This window comes from Dendrobium catenatum, unplaced genomic scaffold (assembly GCF_001605985.2).
Source record: "Dendrobium catenatum unplaced genomic scaffold, ASM160598v2 fragScaff_scaffold_1211, whole genome shotgun sequence".
Classification (NCBI taxonomy): domain Eukaryota; kingdom Viridiplantae; phylum Streptophyta; class Magnoliopsida; order Asparagales; family Orchidaceae; genus Dendrobium; species Dendrobium catenatum.
Genome location: NW_021319673.1, coordinates 679,169 through 696,380, shown reverse-complemented (window position 1 = coordinate 696,380; position 17,212 = coordinate 679,169). Strand labels below are relative to the sequence as shown.

The window sequence follows — 17,212 nt, the reverse complement described above, 5'->3', positions numbered from 1 at the left end:
CGATGATGGCCGTGTTGAACGAAAATCTCAACCGGAGGGGTTAATTTCAAATACTTTCAAATGCCACTCAAAAAGTCCAAAAATCCAAAATTCAAAATATTTAAAATTGAAATAAATCCATCAACGCGCTTAAAGCAAAATCCATCCGCCCTCCGCAACAGTTTGTCGAGGCGGACAAATTCAAATAAACTCTAGCTCACAAAGAGCCAAATGCCTAGTCAAAAATATTACTAGGATCCATTCTCAAACAATCTCTTGCCAGTAAGGACGTGGTACGTGTCCTCTAACCGGCAGTTTCGCCGCCAAATGGCACTGCAGGTAAACGGTTATGACCCGGGGCCCTCTGAACCGAGTGGTTTTGCCGCCAAATGGCACCACAGATAGCGGTTATGGCCAGAGCCAATACACTCCTTAATGACGTTAAATCCTTGAGATATGAATCAATAGGATATGATTGATAGGGCACAAAGCCCTCTGTTAGTTAAGGTGGATTTAAATTTGTCCCCTTAGACAAACATTCAACCCCGGTCTACAAGGTCCCCTTGGACGAAGCAACCCAGGCTGCCGACAAGGATCTTTCTGTCATGTTGGGTCGACTACCTCCTCTGACTAAGTAGACCAGGGACCACGATGGCCCGGGACGACGGAACCATGGGATCTTGATCGGGTCTATCATCCATTCCCCACCATCCGCTTTAAGTGCAAGATGGTGAAATTTCTATTTTTAAATATCAAATTACGAAACATCCAAATTCCCAAATTCCAAATCCATTTCCAATTCTCAAATTCTCATACCTATGCTGCTACTATATGCCAGATAACATGTATTTCTATACATATCTGATTGACGACTAGCCTTAATCAAAAGTTCTCTCTCGTGATCGGGAGGGGTAATTAACTATAGGGGCTTGCACTTATAGGAAACCAGAACTCAGATCATAAAGTCCTCACAAAATGAGGGCGAAATCTCTGGGTAGTGTCTTATCTACAAACCCATTTGCCTTCCAAAATTTACCCCGGAACATATTCGTTAAAACTCCCTCGCCGAAGAATAAAAAAGAAAAGCGCGACGGGGAGGCCGGGGCCGAATTTTTGGAGCCCACAACATATGGTCGTGATTAGTGCAGTGCGGAGTTTCTTGGTACTACCTTCACATATGGATACATGTACAAGTTGAAGATGCTTTTAGTTGTCCAGAATTACCGGGTTACTTTACATAGCGCTGCTTCCCTTCTTTGCTCTAGTTAGCTAGAGTGACATTCTTAAAAGACAAAGCTCAGATCCAGTTGTTTATGTTTGCACCTCTATGGAAGATTGATCGTTACAGATTGATTTAAATATCTTTACTTGGTTCTTTACCTCCACAGTGCTTTGGTGTACCCCTAGTAGATTCTCAATCTGAGAGCACTCCTTTATTTTCCAAGTCAATCTATATACCAATTGCTTCATATTTGATTAGCATGTGAACTGATTGGGTTTGTTAAAGACGGCATGGTTCAGTGATACTGGAGGGATATAATCCCAACAGGACAACGAGGCAACTTGGAATGGTTCAGGCCACACCTTTAGATGGATTGTCGTCATTCTTGTGATATTTGACACACGTCAACTGGGCTCTTTTCCATTGCTAGTATGTTTGGAGGCAACTTCCATGACCTGGGCGTTTCTTCTTCGCCTTGGGACAGGATCTCGATTTTATAATCCCCATATGGATGCTCCGACTGGCATTTCACACCTACAGTTGGCTTGGATTCAACACACATTTTCTTCCTTCACTGAGATGGGAATTCGAGCATATAGTAGACATTAGAGGACAGAGACCATCGAGGTACCCTTTAGTGCCTCAAGGATATACTACTGTACATAAGGAGACTTCCAGACCTGATGATAGAAGTAGGAAGAGGAGTCCTGAGCCTACTTTCAGACATAGTGGCCCAGGTGTGTGGTGTATATTATTTTTTCTTATTATTATTATTTTTGCACACTAATATGCAAATATTGCAATGTACAGAGATAGACCGTTCTCTCCTTCTACTGACAGCAGGGGTCACCCTAAGTGTCGAGCTTCACAAGATGTTCCAGGTTAAATCACCCATTATTAATATATATTTATTTCAGATTTCTTTTGCATTTAAATTTTCCTATTGCACTTTCCCTCCTATTGCAGTATACAGACATATCCCTGTCGACCTGCTAAGTTCTCCTATTTTGGAGCCGGATACTTTGCCTACTCCTGCAGGTTTCCCTTTTCCAGTTTTCTTACTAGACCAAGGTACCACTTCGAGCCCAGCACCAGGTATTGGCATGTGTAGTTCTTCTTTTTATATGTATGTACATATTCCAATTATTTCAATTCTTTAATATGTTTATTTATTAGATGTTAAGCCCGTGGATGTAGAGCATGAACTTATAGTGGGTATCTTGGGTGCGAAGAGTCTTCTAGCTATTGAATATACACTTGATGAAGCTGAAGGTAAACTTCATATACATATTTACTTGTTTATTTTATTAATTAGCATTTCTCCTTTTCATTTTTCCTTTTGGTATATGCATAGGTGGACCATCATCATCTTCTCAATCTGTACACAGTGATCCTACACAGATGTTATTTGAGGATACTATTAATGACACTGTTACAGAGTTAACTATTTCACCTTCTCCTTTCTCAAATTTGTCTTGGGTGATCGTAGATGATGTACCAGAAAGCTCCTCACCAAATGTTACTGCCCACTTAGGTGACCACTATTTGTCAGGATCATCAGATAAGATCCAGCTTTCAGGTATTTATTTTTACTCTTTTATAGTTTTATCTTTCTATTCTTATTCATCTTTCTTTTTTAATAACTCTAATAATATTTTACATTCAGGTTCAGAGCTAGCATGTTTTGTATGTAGGATACCTTCTCGTGCTCGCAGATATTTTGGTCAACAACTGTTGAGTAGAGCTCATCACATTGTCAATGCGCTGCGGCACCTACTACTAGGAGTGGATCTTGATGAATTGACGTTTCCAGATTTAACCAATTTCTGCATCAAGGCTTCTCTACTTTTAGACTGTGCTACAGCTTCTGGACTTCGAGATATTATTTTAGAAACATGGGAGTACCTTTACCGCGTTATTGCTTTCGGGCTATACTGATTACACTTTGTCTCCCAAGAGTTGGCACTTGGAGTTCCTAATGGTTTAGAGGATGGGGTGAGAGCTGGTTGGGACAGGATGAAGAGGACTAACGTCGATCGTGACTTTGGCCTTCAGACTTTGAGGCGTTGCTAGCGAGATTTTTCAACGAAGCAGCTTGAGCTTTTAGAGATATCAACAAAGCTCAGGGCTTTGAGGCAGCAAGGAAGGGCTCTTTTGGAGAGGCGACGAGAGCTTCGAGCAGCAGCAGCCTATACTGAGGAGGAATTTACTTGGATAGCTGCTGAGGTTGAGAGATTATAGCAAGATTTATCGTCATCCACCGAGGAGTTTGACTTGTTGCATCATCAGTTGGAGACCACTCAGACTATGCAGGTGATGTTACAGGATCGCTTGTTCATAATTAGACAGCATATAGGAAGCCTTCAATTCAAATGTTGATAGCTTCTCTAGCTTCATTCTGGTACGTATAAGTGTATTTTATATATATTTACACATGTATTTTATGCATTTTCTCTCCTTTTATTTTATTTATTGGGATGCCTTAAACTTTTAGTCTTTTATATTTAATTAAATGTGACTCAACCCTTAGGTTTTGTGAGTACATGGGGTTTTAAAGTTTCGAACTTTTTGAACTTCGAGATTTATGAACCGTATATCATAATTCCCTTATTTTATTTGACAAAGGGATATTTTTATAAAAATTGCCTCCTGTCTTTCAGGAGGGGAGGGAGTTTATCTCTCGCATTATAAGAGAATAAAAAAATTGCCTCGTCTTTCAGGAGCGGATTTGGAATTTGTCTCCTATATTGCAGGTAAATTTGCATACATCAAATCTTTATGTGTGATATTTATTCAGATATTGACCATTTATTGGTGGCATAGGTCTTTGACCTTTTAGATCTATGAGTTGGTAGGCTCCGCCTTCATACACTATTTTGATGGTGAAAGGTTCTTCCCAAATTGGGTCAAATTTACCACCAAGACGACGATGAGAGGTTATAGGTCTACAACAACAAACCAACACAAGTTCACCTTCCATAAAGCTTCTAGGCTATAACCATTCGATCATGGGCCCTAGTCATTATTGCTTTATCGGATTCTAGACTTTGCTGAGTTTGCCGCCGAACTTCATCAAGAGTTTAAGTTCTTCAAGTCGTAGAAGATCATTTTCTTCTTTGGTTAATTCGTAGAAGATCATTTTCTTTAGTTCACGAAGAGACGATAACTCGACCTCGAGAGGTAATATTGCCTCATTTTCGAAAACCAATGAGCAATGTTTAAAATTGCGTATTCGGGTATTGAGGCGTTTTTCATTCGTGAGGCGAGGCGTAAGCCTCAAGGCGTTTTCAGGCATAAGCCTCAAAATCAAAAGATTGCGTAAACATAAAATGATAATTTTTTTATATACTAATGAGTGAATAATATAAAACATAAAAAAGCATAAGATATGAAGTGAAGTCAAAATATCCCAATAATAAGACAACATGAAATATAGTTCAACTCAAAATTCTATATTTCCCACATCCCAGTATTCTTTTAATTAACATATAATTCAAATTTTGTGCAATCTCCCTTCCTTGAAATATCTGATGAATGGATCTTTCTATTAATTTTTATCAGATATAGTGAGGCTCACTTGCATTTCCTTCACTTTATCATCTTGTATTATAGCTGGAGTTAATGCATGTCTATTTTGAATAGTTATGAGAATTGGATCTTCCTGCGTATTTGTTAGTTCTTTGGCTAGCTTTGTCAGTACATTAGCTTTGCAATTTTCATTACACGTAATCCTAGTGAGAGTTCCTTCAAGAATTTGTTGTAGGAGTTTTAAAGCATACTCGTGATATGAGATTAATTTATGCTTATTTATTTTGAAAACACCTATTATTTGTTTGATTATAAGTTGAAAATCTCCATATATATATAGAGAGAGAGAGAGAGAGAGTTTTTTAATTTTCATATTAATTGCTAACTCAAGGCCCGCTATTAAGTCTTCATATTCAGCCTCATTATTAATGCGAGGCTCTGTTAAACTATAAGAATATCGGAGTATTCCTTTTCGCGGTGTAATGAATATAAGGACAATACCCACTTGAATTGTCGGAAATTTAGGTGGTTTGGCTGATTTTATTGATGAAGCTTCATCTAAATAGAGCTCCTATTCTTATATAATTTCTTCTTCTTCCACTTCGAGCATTTGCTCATCTGGCAAGTTATCATTAAGTGAAAAATCTGCAGGCAAAAGATGGTATGCTAGAAAATCAGTTATTCTTTTACTGAGTTTTGTAGTATATATATTATGTCAAATTGCATTAATAAGACAGCCCATTTAGCTAGACGACCAGTGAGAGTGGGTCTAGTTATTAGAAATGTTAATGGATCCACTTTAGATATTAAGTAATTTTATGGGATAGCATATAATGCCGAAGTTTTTTAACGACAAAGATTAATGCTTAGCATTGCTTTTCAATTGGAGAAAATTTAAATTCTGCCCCTATTAATCATCGACTGATATAATAAAGGGCATTTTTCTTTTCCGTCTTCATTTTTTTTGCTAACAATGCTCCAAGTGATTCTTCAAGAGCAGTTATATATAAAATTAATGACTTCCCTTGGATAGGGGCAGCAAGGATTGGAGGATGTAGTAAATAGTTTTTAATACTATCAAATGCTTCGTAACAAGCATCATCCCATATAAAAGGCATATTTTTTTTCATTAGACGTGCGAATTGTTGAAATCTATCTGAAAGATTAAATATAAACCTTCGAATATATGGCAACATAACCTGTGAATTGTTGGAATCTCTGTTAAATTTGTAATTTTTATTATTGAGTCCATCAGGAAATGTTATATTTATCTTTCGGGTAATATGTCATCTTTCTTACGTCATACTCGATCATAAAATATGCAATCCGTTTGAGAACAACAAAATTCTCCAACAACCATCTGTGAACCCCAACATTTAAGATAACAGGAATAATAATCAGAGCAAACCTACAAATTTGGTGGTCATACTTCCTCCTACTTAAGATCTGGATTGTACTCAAACTCTATAACCTACTATACAGCTCTTGCCATGAAATTTGAGCCTTCCCTTATTTTTCATGCATTAGTCCAAAGAATCACAGCTCTGAAAGGAACTTCCGCTTCAATATCAATAATTGTTTAAATTCACCAGTTATAATAGTGCATGTTCCTCATGATCTTCCTTTCATAAAGGATATTGGTGACCCGAGATATAATCAGCTATCTACTTCTACAAGATGTCTCCTAGGTATTGAAGAACAAATTGATAAAATGTTTAAAATGATGTTTGCTACGAGAGGCGGGATAAGAAAAAAATATATGTATTTCTTCAATAGCCAAGGTTTACTAGGTTTTAATATGCAATAATTCGTTTAACAACTTTGGTTTTCTTGACTTGTCAGGAGTGAACAGGACTACAACTCAACATTTTGAATGATACTTTCTCCCTTAATAGATTTTTCTATTGGTAATTATTTGTAATTACTTTAGGTTCTTATTTTATCTTTTTAAAAAATTGCAATTTCCAATCTTAATCTTAAGCATTCAACCAACAAGTTAAAGTAACATTAATTGAACCATAAAAAGATAAAAATGTAAAGGAAATATACTCTATACCCTTCATTTGCTAAAAATGAATTTAAATTTTCCAGGATGCAACCAGCTTCACATATGAGAATACCATTAACCTGAGAATGAAATGCATCAACAAGAAAAGTAAAAGTCAGCTTTTAGTAGTAAATGATACAATGCGGTATTAGCAGTGTTGTCAATGCAGGGTAACAAAAATTAGATTTTAAAAGTGTTGTCAATGAAGGATCAAGAAAAACAAGGTATAGAAAAATAGTAGACACCAAAAGAACCACTTACATGAAACATCACTATCATCAACAACGTTATTAGTGTTATCCACAATCTCATGAATAACACCCATCCTCCAATCATCTTGTTGAGTACTACATGAGGTAACAAATCTATTTTACCCTAACTCTTTTGTACACAACTTATATCAAAGTTAACTTAGGTCTGCACCTCATTTATAATCTTTCTACATCAATTTGATTATACTATCTTCGACGTTACATTGTATAAGCCTAAGTAACATAAGTTTATTTTGAACTACCTTATATCTAATAGATACTACTCACCTCTGTCTCTAAATCATAACTTCGCATCATCTTTCCAAGGTTTATAACATCCTTCCTAATATTCTCATTTTTTACGCACTCAATTTAATTATCAAAGATTTTCTTTATTCCCTCAACATGAATCCAAATAGCTAAGCCAGTTTAATTGAAGTTTATAAAGCTTATCATTAAATCTCCATGATATTATCATATAATAATATAATATAGTGCTCCCAATACACTAACACTTTGACCACCCAGCTATAAGTCTAGAAGTTATACCCTGTCAATGTTGCCTTTCATTTATTTAATGGGTCCGACTTATTTAAACATATCACACCTATTATGATCCCCCATTACTAATTACTCATAACTATCAAATCCACTAAAATCATACATAGTGCACTAACTTTTTGTTCTATTCCAATACTCCTTGATGGGGACATCAGAGCTTGGAGAGTTTATCACCGTAAATATTAGAGATCTACGGCCTTGATTGAGTCTTTATATTTTTAGTTTTCATATTTTGTAGGAGATTTATGCGATGTTATTTATTTTATTATAGTTTTACCCTCTCTTGAGGGAGCTTTTGTGTTGTTTGGCCAAGGGCCTTCTTGCCTTTTTTTCCTTTCATATTTTGGAGCCTATATATATGGCTCATTGTTCTCTTGTAAGGATGAAGAATATTTGATATAAAATTTCTGGTTATAGGTTTCCTCTTCTCTTGGTGAGTTGAGTTTGTGTGTGAGGTCTTTTGGAGAAAGGCAAAGAAATACCCAACAGCTTGTGAGCTCTTGGTTGATATCATCGCCCTCTCTATCTCTTCTTCTCCTTCCCTAGCCATCCAATCATCCCCACCGCTGCACCTACCTACTGCCCTCAACCCACCACCACCTCTCTTCCTTCCATTCTACCCACCTCCACCTTCTCCCCAACACCCTAGACCCTTGGGTTTCCCAATCTTATAATTAATTCACATTAATTGAGCATTTGTCTCAATTAATTGTGACCTTTGGGAACCCACAACAGCTTTAACTTTTCTCTATTCCCAAAGCAACTACTTTAACTTTTCTTTTTCCCAAGCCAACTAGTTTCCTTCCCAAGCAAGCTACATTTAATTCACTCTCTTCCCAAAGAGACCACTTTAACTTTTCCTTTTCCTTTTCCCAAGCCAAATACTTCCTTTCCCAAGCAAGCTACATTAAATTCTCTCTTCCCAAAGCAACCACTTTAACTTTTTCCTTTTCTCAAATCAAATACTTCCCTTCCCAAGAAAACCACAACAGTCCTCTCTCTTTCCCAAGAAACCAACTCTACCTTTTCACGTCCCAAGCTAATTTCTCCACTTTCAAATCCTCCTATAGCTGAAACCTTCTTTTCCTCCTCACTATTTAACCTTTTCAAGGAAACCTAGCATCTACTTTTGCAACGAGGACATCGATTTATCAAAGAGTAAGGGTTTCAAGGGGAATCCAAGGAGGAACTAGCCGTCATTTCATCAAGGACTCCATTCCTCCTATTCATAAGCTAAGTATCAAACCATTCCCTTGTTCTTCTTCTAACTAAATATTAATCTTCTCAATTCATCTACAGTAGCATCATCTCATATGTATTGATTAGTCAACCAAGCCCTACTTGAATTTGAGTGATTAGAAACTCTTGTGACTAGTCCTTTAATTAAATATTGGACTTATGTCAACCCATGCTAGCTAGTCTAAATTAATTCACCTATCTTTATTGTTTAGTCTTTACTTGTTAGTTTCTTGCTATCACATAATCTAATAGTACAAATTTTCTTATTGTTCTTAATGTTTTATGAAGTCTACTTTGCTTTCATTGATGTTATCTTAGCATAAATCTCTAATTGCATGACTCATTTCACTTAGTCTTGCATCACTCTTATTTGCTAATGATGTATTCAACTTGAAACAAAAACACAAACCAAAAACAAAGAAAATCAAGACTCACTTTTTAGAAATTTAAGACACCACTTGGAGAACAAAATAGGCTAAATAAACAACTAAAATTCAGAATATATAAGAAGCGATCATCCAACAAACCAAAGCAAAAGAAAGTTAGCAAAAGAAACAAATTAAAAACAAACAAACGCTATCCTCTGAACATCCTACAAGAGGACTCCTCACATGCACCGATTGTAAGAATATATATTTCAGATAATGTTTAGATATGCAAACCAAGGGTCCACCACTGCAAAGGGGTCCAACGTCCTACCAAACTCCACCAACAAATCCACCAAAACAGCCAACAAACTTTACCAACGGAACTAGAAGAAAGATACAGGTGGAGTGGAACTTGCGTAGAGAAGAAAGAGGTTAGAAGCCCAGACGAAGGGTGGGAAAGAACTCGCAAGTATTCCCTATAGGAGAAAGAAGATGGAACAAAGCTCGCAAGCTTTTCCAAGAAGAACCCGCAAGCTATAGCAATTTTGCTCTCAATATTCACCAACCCTTTTCATCTCAAAATATCTCATATATATAGGCAAGAGAGGGGAAACTAAACAGACCCAAAATATTAGCATTTACACAAAAAACTGTAGTAAAAACAGCAGCCATTAAATAGGGATTTTAATAGCCAGCAGGAAACCAACGAGTTACTAGGCAGTAGAGAGCCAACGGGACTTCAGCAGCTAACAGAGAAACCAACAGCCACCACACAAGAACCCAAGGGCCAACGCATGGGAAGCTTTTCAACACAGGAAACCAAGCATCAAAACCATGGGAAAAGCTCCTAACAGTCACGGGAAAACAGCCCAACAAGGGACCCGAAGAGCCACACTAATTTCGGTAAAAAGGGGGACCACAAGCCATAATTCAGGAGTAAACCAAAGGGTCAAAAACAGCAGGAAACCGCAGCATCCCAAAAGACAAAAGGGAGAGGAAAGGGCAAGTTCCACCCACCAAGAATGCTCACCTCAAATTCAATTTCAGAACTAAACATTAGCTCATAATGAGCTACACCTCCACTTGATATTAATAAGCTGGCACCACTAGAATTCCAACAACCAAAGACCAAATCGAAAACAGCCAAGGCACACCCGAAACCAGCCAACTTCCCCAAAGGACAAGATGGACCCCAAAACCAGCAAACCCAAGGTAAGCATAACCCAAACCTTTTCCTACCATGATCATTGGATTTACCACCAACATTGGATAGCTTAAAAATAAAACAAAAAATAAAAAATATAACTAATATTGTTCAAAACAAAAATAATGCAAAAATCTAAATGCATTAGCTAAAGGTTTCCTCCATCATTTTAGCATGCATTTATTTAAAAATATTTTTGATCAGCCCTCAAATTATAATACACATTCGGTACCAGATTTTGAGTATAATTTATTAGCGTCTAAAACATACAAAATGAAGAAGGTTGATAGCATAAAGAAGAAATAGTAAGTTTGAAAGAAATGATTTTTCTAATGATGAGTAGGAGGATGAATGCAATGAAAATGTCAAACATACCATGTACATGAAAAGTAGGAAGCTCAATGAAGTAAAGCATACTCATTATCAATTGTACTTTCAATTTATTATTTTGCAACAATCAATTTCCATATTTATGAATACAAATGAGATAAATTTAACAAAATAACAATTATAAGCACAACTAACTCAAGTAGAAATATATCTTTGTTAATAAAATCAAGATTTTTAAAACTAGATCGGGCCAGCCGGTTTAACTAGTTGAACCATGAATTGGTCAATTGACCAAGTTGATTCCGTCACATAATCGGTCTCGCAGAAAACTAGCCTAAATAGTCGAACCAGCGGTCGAAACGTGGAACCACAAAATCTGTGCCTATTTAAAAAATCGTGTGGTTCACAATCGAGCAGCTTCCGACGGTGACGAGCATGGAAACAGATATCCATCCCAGTGTGGCAATAGAAATTCATCTCGAACTGTATTCATGATGGCTTGGGTTCTAGGATGCAAATTTCAATCTGACTTCTGTCACAGTTGAACGTAATTTGGAGGAATTCGGGTGGAGAAATGGTGGATTTGAATGCTAATTATGAAGCCAACAAAGACATGTCTCTCCTTGATCGGGTTCTTGTCCTTGTTCTTGGGCAGATCACGGGTTAGGAAATCGGTCTTAGTCTTCTTCAGAGGCATGGAGTTGGATTACTTCTCTCGGCTATTTTGATTGTGATCCCTGGGGTGGAGGAAGGGATGTAATGACGAGGTGCAGTGGCGATGGAGGGAATGTCAGTGGTGTTGTGGCTGTCGCAGCAGCTAGCGATGATGGGAGTGGTGAAGGCGTTAAATGATGTAGGACAGGTGGGTTTGTTGGAGAATTTTTGTTGTCCTCAAACGGATTGCATATTTTATGATCGAATACGACATAAGAACGATGGTATATTACCCCAAAGGATAAAAATATTATTTCCTTATATACTCAATAGTAAAATTTATAATTTAACAGAGATTCCTTGAAAACACAAAAATGTCAAGAATGAAAAGTAGTTGTTCTTGAGGAATCTAAAAATTTTCACTCGCAATATTGATATTGAAGTGTTTTCAAGTTAATTTTTAAAAGACATTGAATTATTAGATTATGCATTATCCAAATATTTTGTCCCCTAATGAGTACTTCATGAATTGGTTCGAAGCTTCCCATATACATAAGTTCAATTTTTAGAAGACAAGTTCATTTTTCTCTTTTTGTCTCCTTATATAATAACTGCAACATAGTCTCTCCCCTCATCCAAACTCCTAAACATCAAAGACCATATTCCAACACATTGCGGGAAGATTTTGTCACCTATTGTACCCTCCCATCCAACCATGCCATCTTCAATACACTTTCCTCAATAATTTTGGGTTGTTCATCTTCACCAGACGCTTAGCAATCAAATTGCCAACACCTGGCAACATCATCATTTACGATAATATCACTATCTCATGTCATTGATACCACAACACCATTCAAGAAAGCATGGTTGGCTTCTCTTATTTCATTCCAAAATATCCCTTCAAAATCCAACAAGTAGAGGAAACCATCAAGATCTCAACTTCCATCACCAAATCAATCAGGACCTCCATGTCTCGCTCGATCAGCATCCGCGCGTGTATGTGTCACTCTTGATTGATGTCCCCATGGTGTTCGAGCAGGTTACCCCATTCGGCACCCAATTTGCATCTCGTGTACATTCCACATGTGCACCGCACGATAGTGTATCATGCGACACTTCACACGTCTAGGTGCCTCTTTCCAACCCATCCTCCTATCCTGAAAGCTGCAATCACGCATCATTGGCTATTATGGGTGCTTGCCTCGAGACCTATTGCTGAGATCAAAGTTTGCATTTGATGTCGATGCTATGGTGTCAGCATGTCGTCCTCTTTCATTTTCTTGCCAATGGTGGACTTTTTTTCTTTTATTTGAGCTTGTTATCATGCTCAATCTCTTATATTGATCATTGAAGGGGAATCTTCTGCAACCCTTGTTTCATCAATCCCTTTGAATTTCCTCGCATCCTCCCGCACTGCCATCTACCAAGGTTTTGATAGTCCCCACAGTGAGGTCGCCAATTCGTCCCAAGGTTCCTCCTCTTATATCCTCCCTAACGGTTGCACGCTCTCCTCCACAACCACTGACTATTAGAGGTTTGAAAGTTGTGAGAGCTCACCACTCTTCATCCAACAACTTTCCATTTTTATTTTTCCAAAATTTGACAACTCTACAACATAAATGATCTCTTCCTTTCAAGGAAAGTTTGTTCTACCCTCTTCAGATGGTGAGATTTATGCAATTACTATGCCTCTTTCCCTCTCACTTATTGGTAAATTCCCAATAGGTCATCCAAACATGGAGGCATTATGTAAGTTATTCTGATTTATAGCTGAAGGATGACTACCCGTTAGGTTGATTCAACCTCGACACAACATCATATAACATACTCTGAAAGAATATTACATTAGACTATGTACATACTATATCAATGTTATCCCGATGAGCATGCATAAATGTTTTCCACATTTTGATTGATCTATGGAACCCCTCTATAACACATGTTTGGATCTTATTTCCTCAACTTAGGCTACGTTACTTCAAGCAGTATATCTTATTCACCTTGGCTTCAATTTATAGAAACATTTACAGTTGGAAGCTGTGACAACCTGTTTTGCAAGGCTTACGAGGCTAAAGTCTTAGTAGAATGGCCGTCACAATATTCTTTCATAAGGAGGTGTGGATTAGATTCTCTACATCTGGATAATGGTATAAGGTGGAATTTGAAATATTCCCACCATATTACACATCCCTTCCAATTTGTTCGCGTAAGTTCTCTAAATGTTTCAAGACTCATCTCAAACTTTAAAATCTAAAAATTTAAGCACAGGACCATCCACATAATGATCTGTTTTCCCCTTTGGTAGAAGATCCTAGGGGTGTCAATTCGGGTCAACGGTAGAGTTCGGGTCCAACACGAGTTGACCCAAGCATAAACAGGTTGACCCAAACCCGACCCGTTTAGCTAAACGGGTCAAGATTTTTAACCCAGACCCGACCCGCGCAAGTTATCGGGTTGACCCGACCCGACCCGAGAACCTGCGGACGCGTAGCAGCGTCGGGCTAGGCTAGCCAACGTGGACGCTGGCGCTGGGCGATTTGGCGAGGTAGACTGGTCGAGGCGGAGCGGCCTACGTGGTTGTCTTCGGTCGAACGACTCAAACCGAGGAACCCTAGCCGCTAGGGCCTAGCACGAATGCGCGATCGAGCCATCGAGGCGGAGGCGTTCAAGCAGACCAGCTGAGCGGCGATAGCGGAGCGTGGCGGAGCGTGGCGGAGCGTGGCGGAGCGGGAGCGGCGGAGCACGAAGTTGTCATGACGCGACATATCAAAATTTCAGGTCAAACGGGTCGACCCGCGGGTTGTCGGGTCAACCCGAACCGGACCCGTTTTTCAAACGGGTCAAAAATCTGAACCCGAACCCGACCCGTTTTGCAAACGGGTTGATCCGAACATGGATTTTTCTGGGTCGGGTTTCGGGTCGTGTCAAAAATTGACACCCCTAGAAGATTCTCCCTCGTTGGTTCAGGTATGCTCCCAAAACATGGAGCCATATTCAATTTTTCATCTAGAGATAGTGGCTGATGTTCCTGCTCCTACTTGCCCTTTCGTGATGGTCGCCTCTACATCATCACCATAAATATTTCTTAAGTTCTTGAAACACCGCAACTTTATCCTACTTATGATCATCTGATGACTATTTATCTAAAGCATATTTGATGTAGGCAAAAGGGGGGTAAAAATATTTTGCGTGAGCTTCACTGTCCTCTTCTAAAAATCAGCTCATTAATGTTGAGCTACTTCTTATTCAGCTCATTAATTTGAATTTAATTGGGTTCATTCCCCTCCTCTCTTATGACCCTTTGATTCCTCTCCCTTTTTTGTCAGTTCCAGTCCCCTAGCTGCTATTTTCGATTCCCTAGTTGCTAGTCCCTTCGGTTCCCCTTGGCTCTCCTTCCCGTGGGCTATTTTGATCCCTCCTGGCTCTCCTTCCCGTGAGCTGTTCCGGTCTCCTGTGCAGCCCCTTCGGTTCTTTCCCAGGCAGCTTGTTCCGTGGCCGCTTTTGCCCCGTTGGTTCCGCACCTGACTGCTTGACCCGTGGCTGATTTTCTTGGTTTCCTGTGTGGCTTTTCAACTGTTGTTTCTGGAATTTACTGTGGTTGTTCGGTTGTTGTTTCTGGATTAAATGAAGGCCTTTTTAATTGGTTTAATTAGAGATACTTGGGGTTGTTTGGCTGCCCTCTTTCACCTATAAATAAAAGGTGTTTTGTATGAATAAAAGAGAGTTATGTGAAGTATTTTTGGAAGCCAAAACCTACGGGTTTCTTTGTGGAAAAGCTTGCGACTTGTTCCATTCCTCTCTTCATCTAGGAAATCTTGCGAGCTTCTCCTCCATTTCGTCTCTACTTCTTGCCTCTTTCTCCTATCCTTAAGTTCGGCGCCACTTATATCTTTCTTCTCAAGGAAATACAGTTTTAAAGAGTTTATGGACTGATTTTTGGAACTAAAAACCTGAGGATTTTTCTTCTTTCCTTGGAAAAGCTTGGGAGCTTATTCCGGTCTCCCTCTCCCTCTAAGAAAGCTTGCGAGCTTGTCCTCTCTTCGTTTTGGTCGTCTTACCTCTTTCTTCTCGCTGCAAGTGACCACCCCACCTGTATCTTTCTTCTCGATGGATGAAAAGCAACTTTAGGTGTTTGTTTTTATGATAAGTTTGTAAAAGTCTTTTATAATATGAAAGTTGAATTTAGTATGTATTTTGTTTATTTTCGAGTATTTGATGTATTTTCTACTTTCCTATGAAGCCTTTCTTTTTGCTTGCAAAAATTAGGGGTTTTCCTAATTTCTTGCTTGCATCAATTTGGTATCAGAGCTTAGGTTTGTGTCTTCCTAGTTTTTTTTTTTACGTCTCTTTTTTTTTAGTATTTAAAAAATGGGAAATCACAAAAAATTGAATCAATTGTGGAAGAAAGCAATCCAGAAGCTTCTAAATTCCAAGTCCCAATGAACAAATGGATTCCATCATAAGAAAGTTCAACAGACCCACTTCAAAATGAGTTATACAAATTACATATGAAATTGCATATGAGTATGGAAAACAATGTGAAGAAGAAGCAACTTCTACAAGATCAATTCAAGCAGGAACGAGAGAAGATCCTGAAAAAGTACGAGGCCCAAATTCAAGAGCTACATGTGCTTCCTTCGACTCCTTAGAATAAAACTAAAGCTACCTCATCGGGAGATGAGCTTCTTCAACCGGAGGAGAATTGATGTAGGCAAAAGGGGCGGTCAAAACATTTTGGGTGAGCTTCAATGTCCTCTACTAAAAACCAGCTCATTAATGTTGAGCTACTTCTTATTCAACTCATTAATTTGAATTTAATTGGGTTCATTCCCCCTCTCTCTTATGGCCCTTTGATTCCTCCCACTTTGTTGTCTATTTCGGTCCCCTAACTGCTTGGGGGGGGGGGTCAAAACATTTTGGCTGGGCTTCAAAGTTCTCTACTAAAAATCAGCTCATTAATGTTGAGCTACTTCTTATTCAGCTCATTAATTTGAATTTAATTGGGTTCATTCCCCCTCTCTTATGGCCCTTTGATTCCTCCCACTTTTTTGTCTAATTCGGTCCCCAAGCTGTTGTTTCCGATTCCCTTATTGCTAGTGCCCTCGGTTCTTCCTGGATCTCCTTCCCGTGGGCTATTCCGATCCCTCCTAGCTCTCCTTCTCATGAGCTATTCCGGTCTCCTGTGCAACCCCTTCAGTTCCTCCCCTAGCAGCTTGTCCTGTGGCTGCTTTTTCCCCCTTGGTTCCCCACTTGACTGCTTGACCCGTGGCTGATTTTCTTGGTTTCCTGTGTGGCTTTTCAGCTGTTGTTTATGGAATTTACTGTGGTTGTTCGGTTGTTGTTTCTGAATTAAATGAAGGCCTTTTTAATTGATTTAATTGGAGATACTTGGGGTTATTTGGCTGCCCTCTTTCCCCTATAAATAAAAGGTGTTTTGTATGAATAAAAGAGAGTTATGTGAGGTATTTTTGGAAGCCAAAACCTGCGGGTTTCTTCGTGGAAAAGCTTACGAGCTTGTTCCATTCCTCTCTTCTTCTAAGAAAGCTTGCGAGCTTGTACTCCCTTTCATCTCAATTTCTAATCTCTTTCTTCTCTCCGCAAGTTCGACGCCACTTGTATCTTTCTTCTCAAGGAAATGCAATTTTTAGAGAGTTTATGAACTGATTTTTGGTTTTTAGTTCTTTCCTTAGAAAAGCTTGCGAGCTTGTTCCGGTTTTCCTCTTTCTTTTTTTTTTTTTTTTTTTTTTTCCTCTGATGTTAGATTCTAGATTGATTTTGATAAGATTACAAATTTGAAGTTGATTTTAGAGGAGATTTTTCATTTCC

General features: G+C 38.5%; 1 protein-coding gene across 5 annotated transcripts in view; it reads right to left on the bottom strand.

Annotated features, from left to right (window-relative positions):
* Positions 1-17,212, bottom strand: part of LOC110103843 (probable D-2-hydroxyglutarate dehydrogenase, mitochondrial) — a 105,827-nt gene that overhangs the window by 68,145 nt on the left and 20,470 nt on the right. For all 5 annotated transcript variants that reach the window (XR_003702234.1, XR_003702233.1, XM_028699061.1 and 2 more), the window contains exon 4: positions 6,786-6,856. Coding sequence is in view for 3 of the 5 variants with exons in the window: in XM_028699061.1 (XP_028554894.1) it covers positions 6,786-6,856 (71 nt within the window). In the remaining 2 variants the exon portion in view is untranslated. The remainder of the gene's footprint in view (positions 1-6,785; positions 6,857-17,212) is intronic.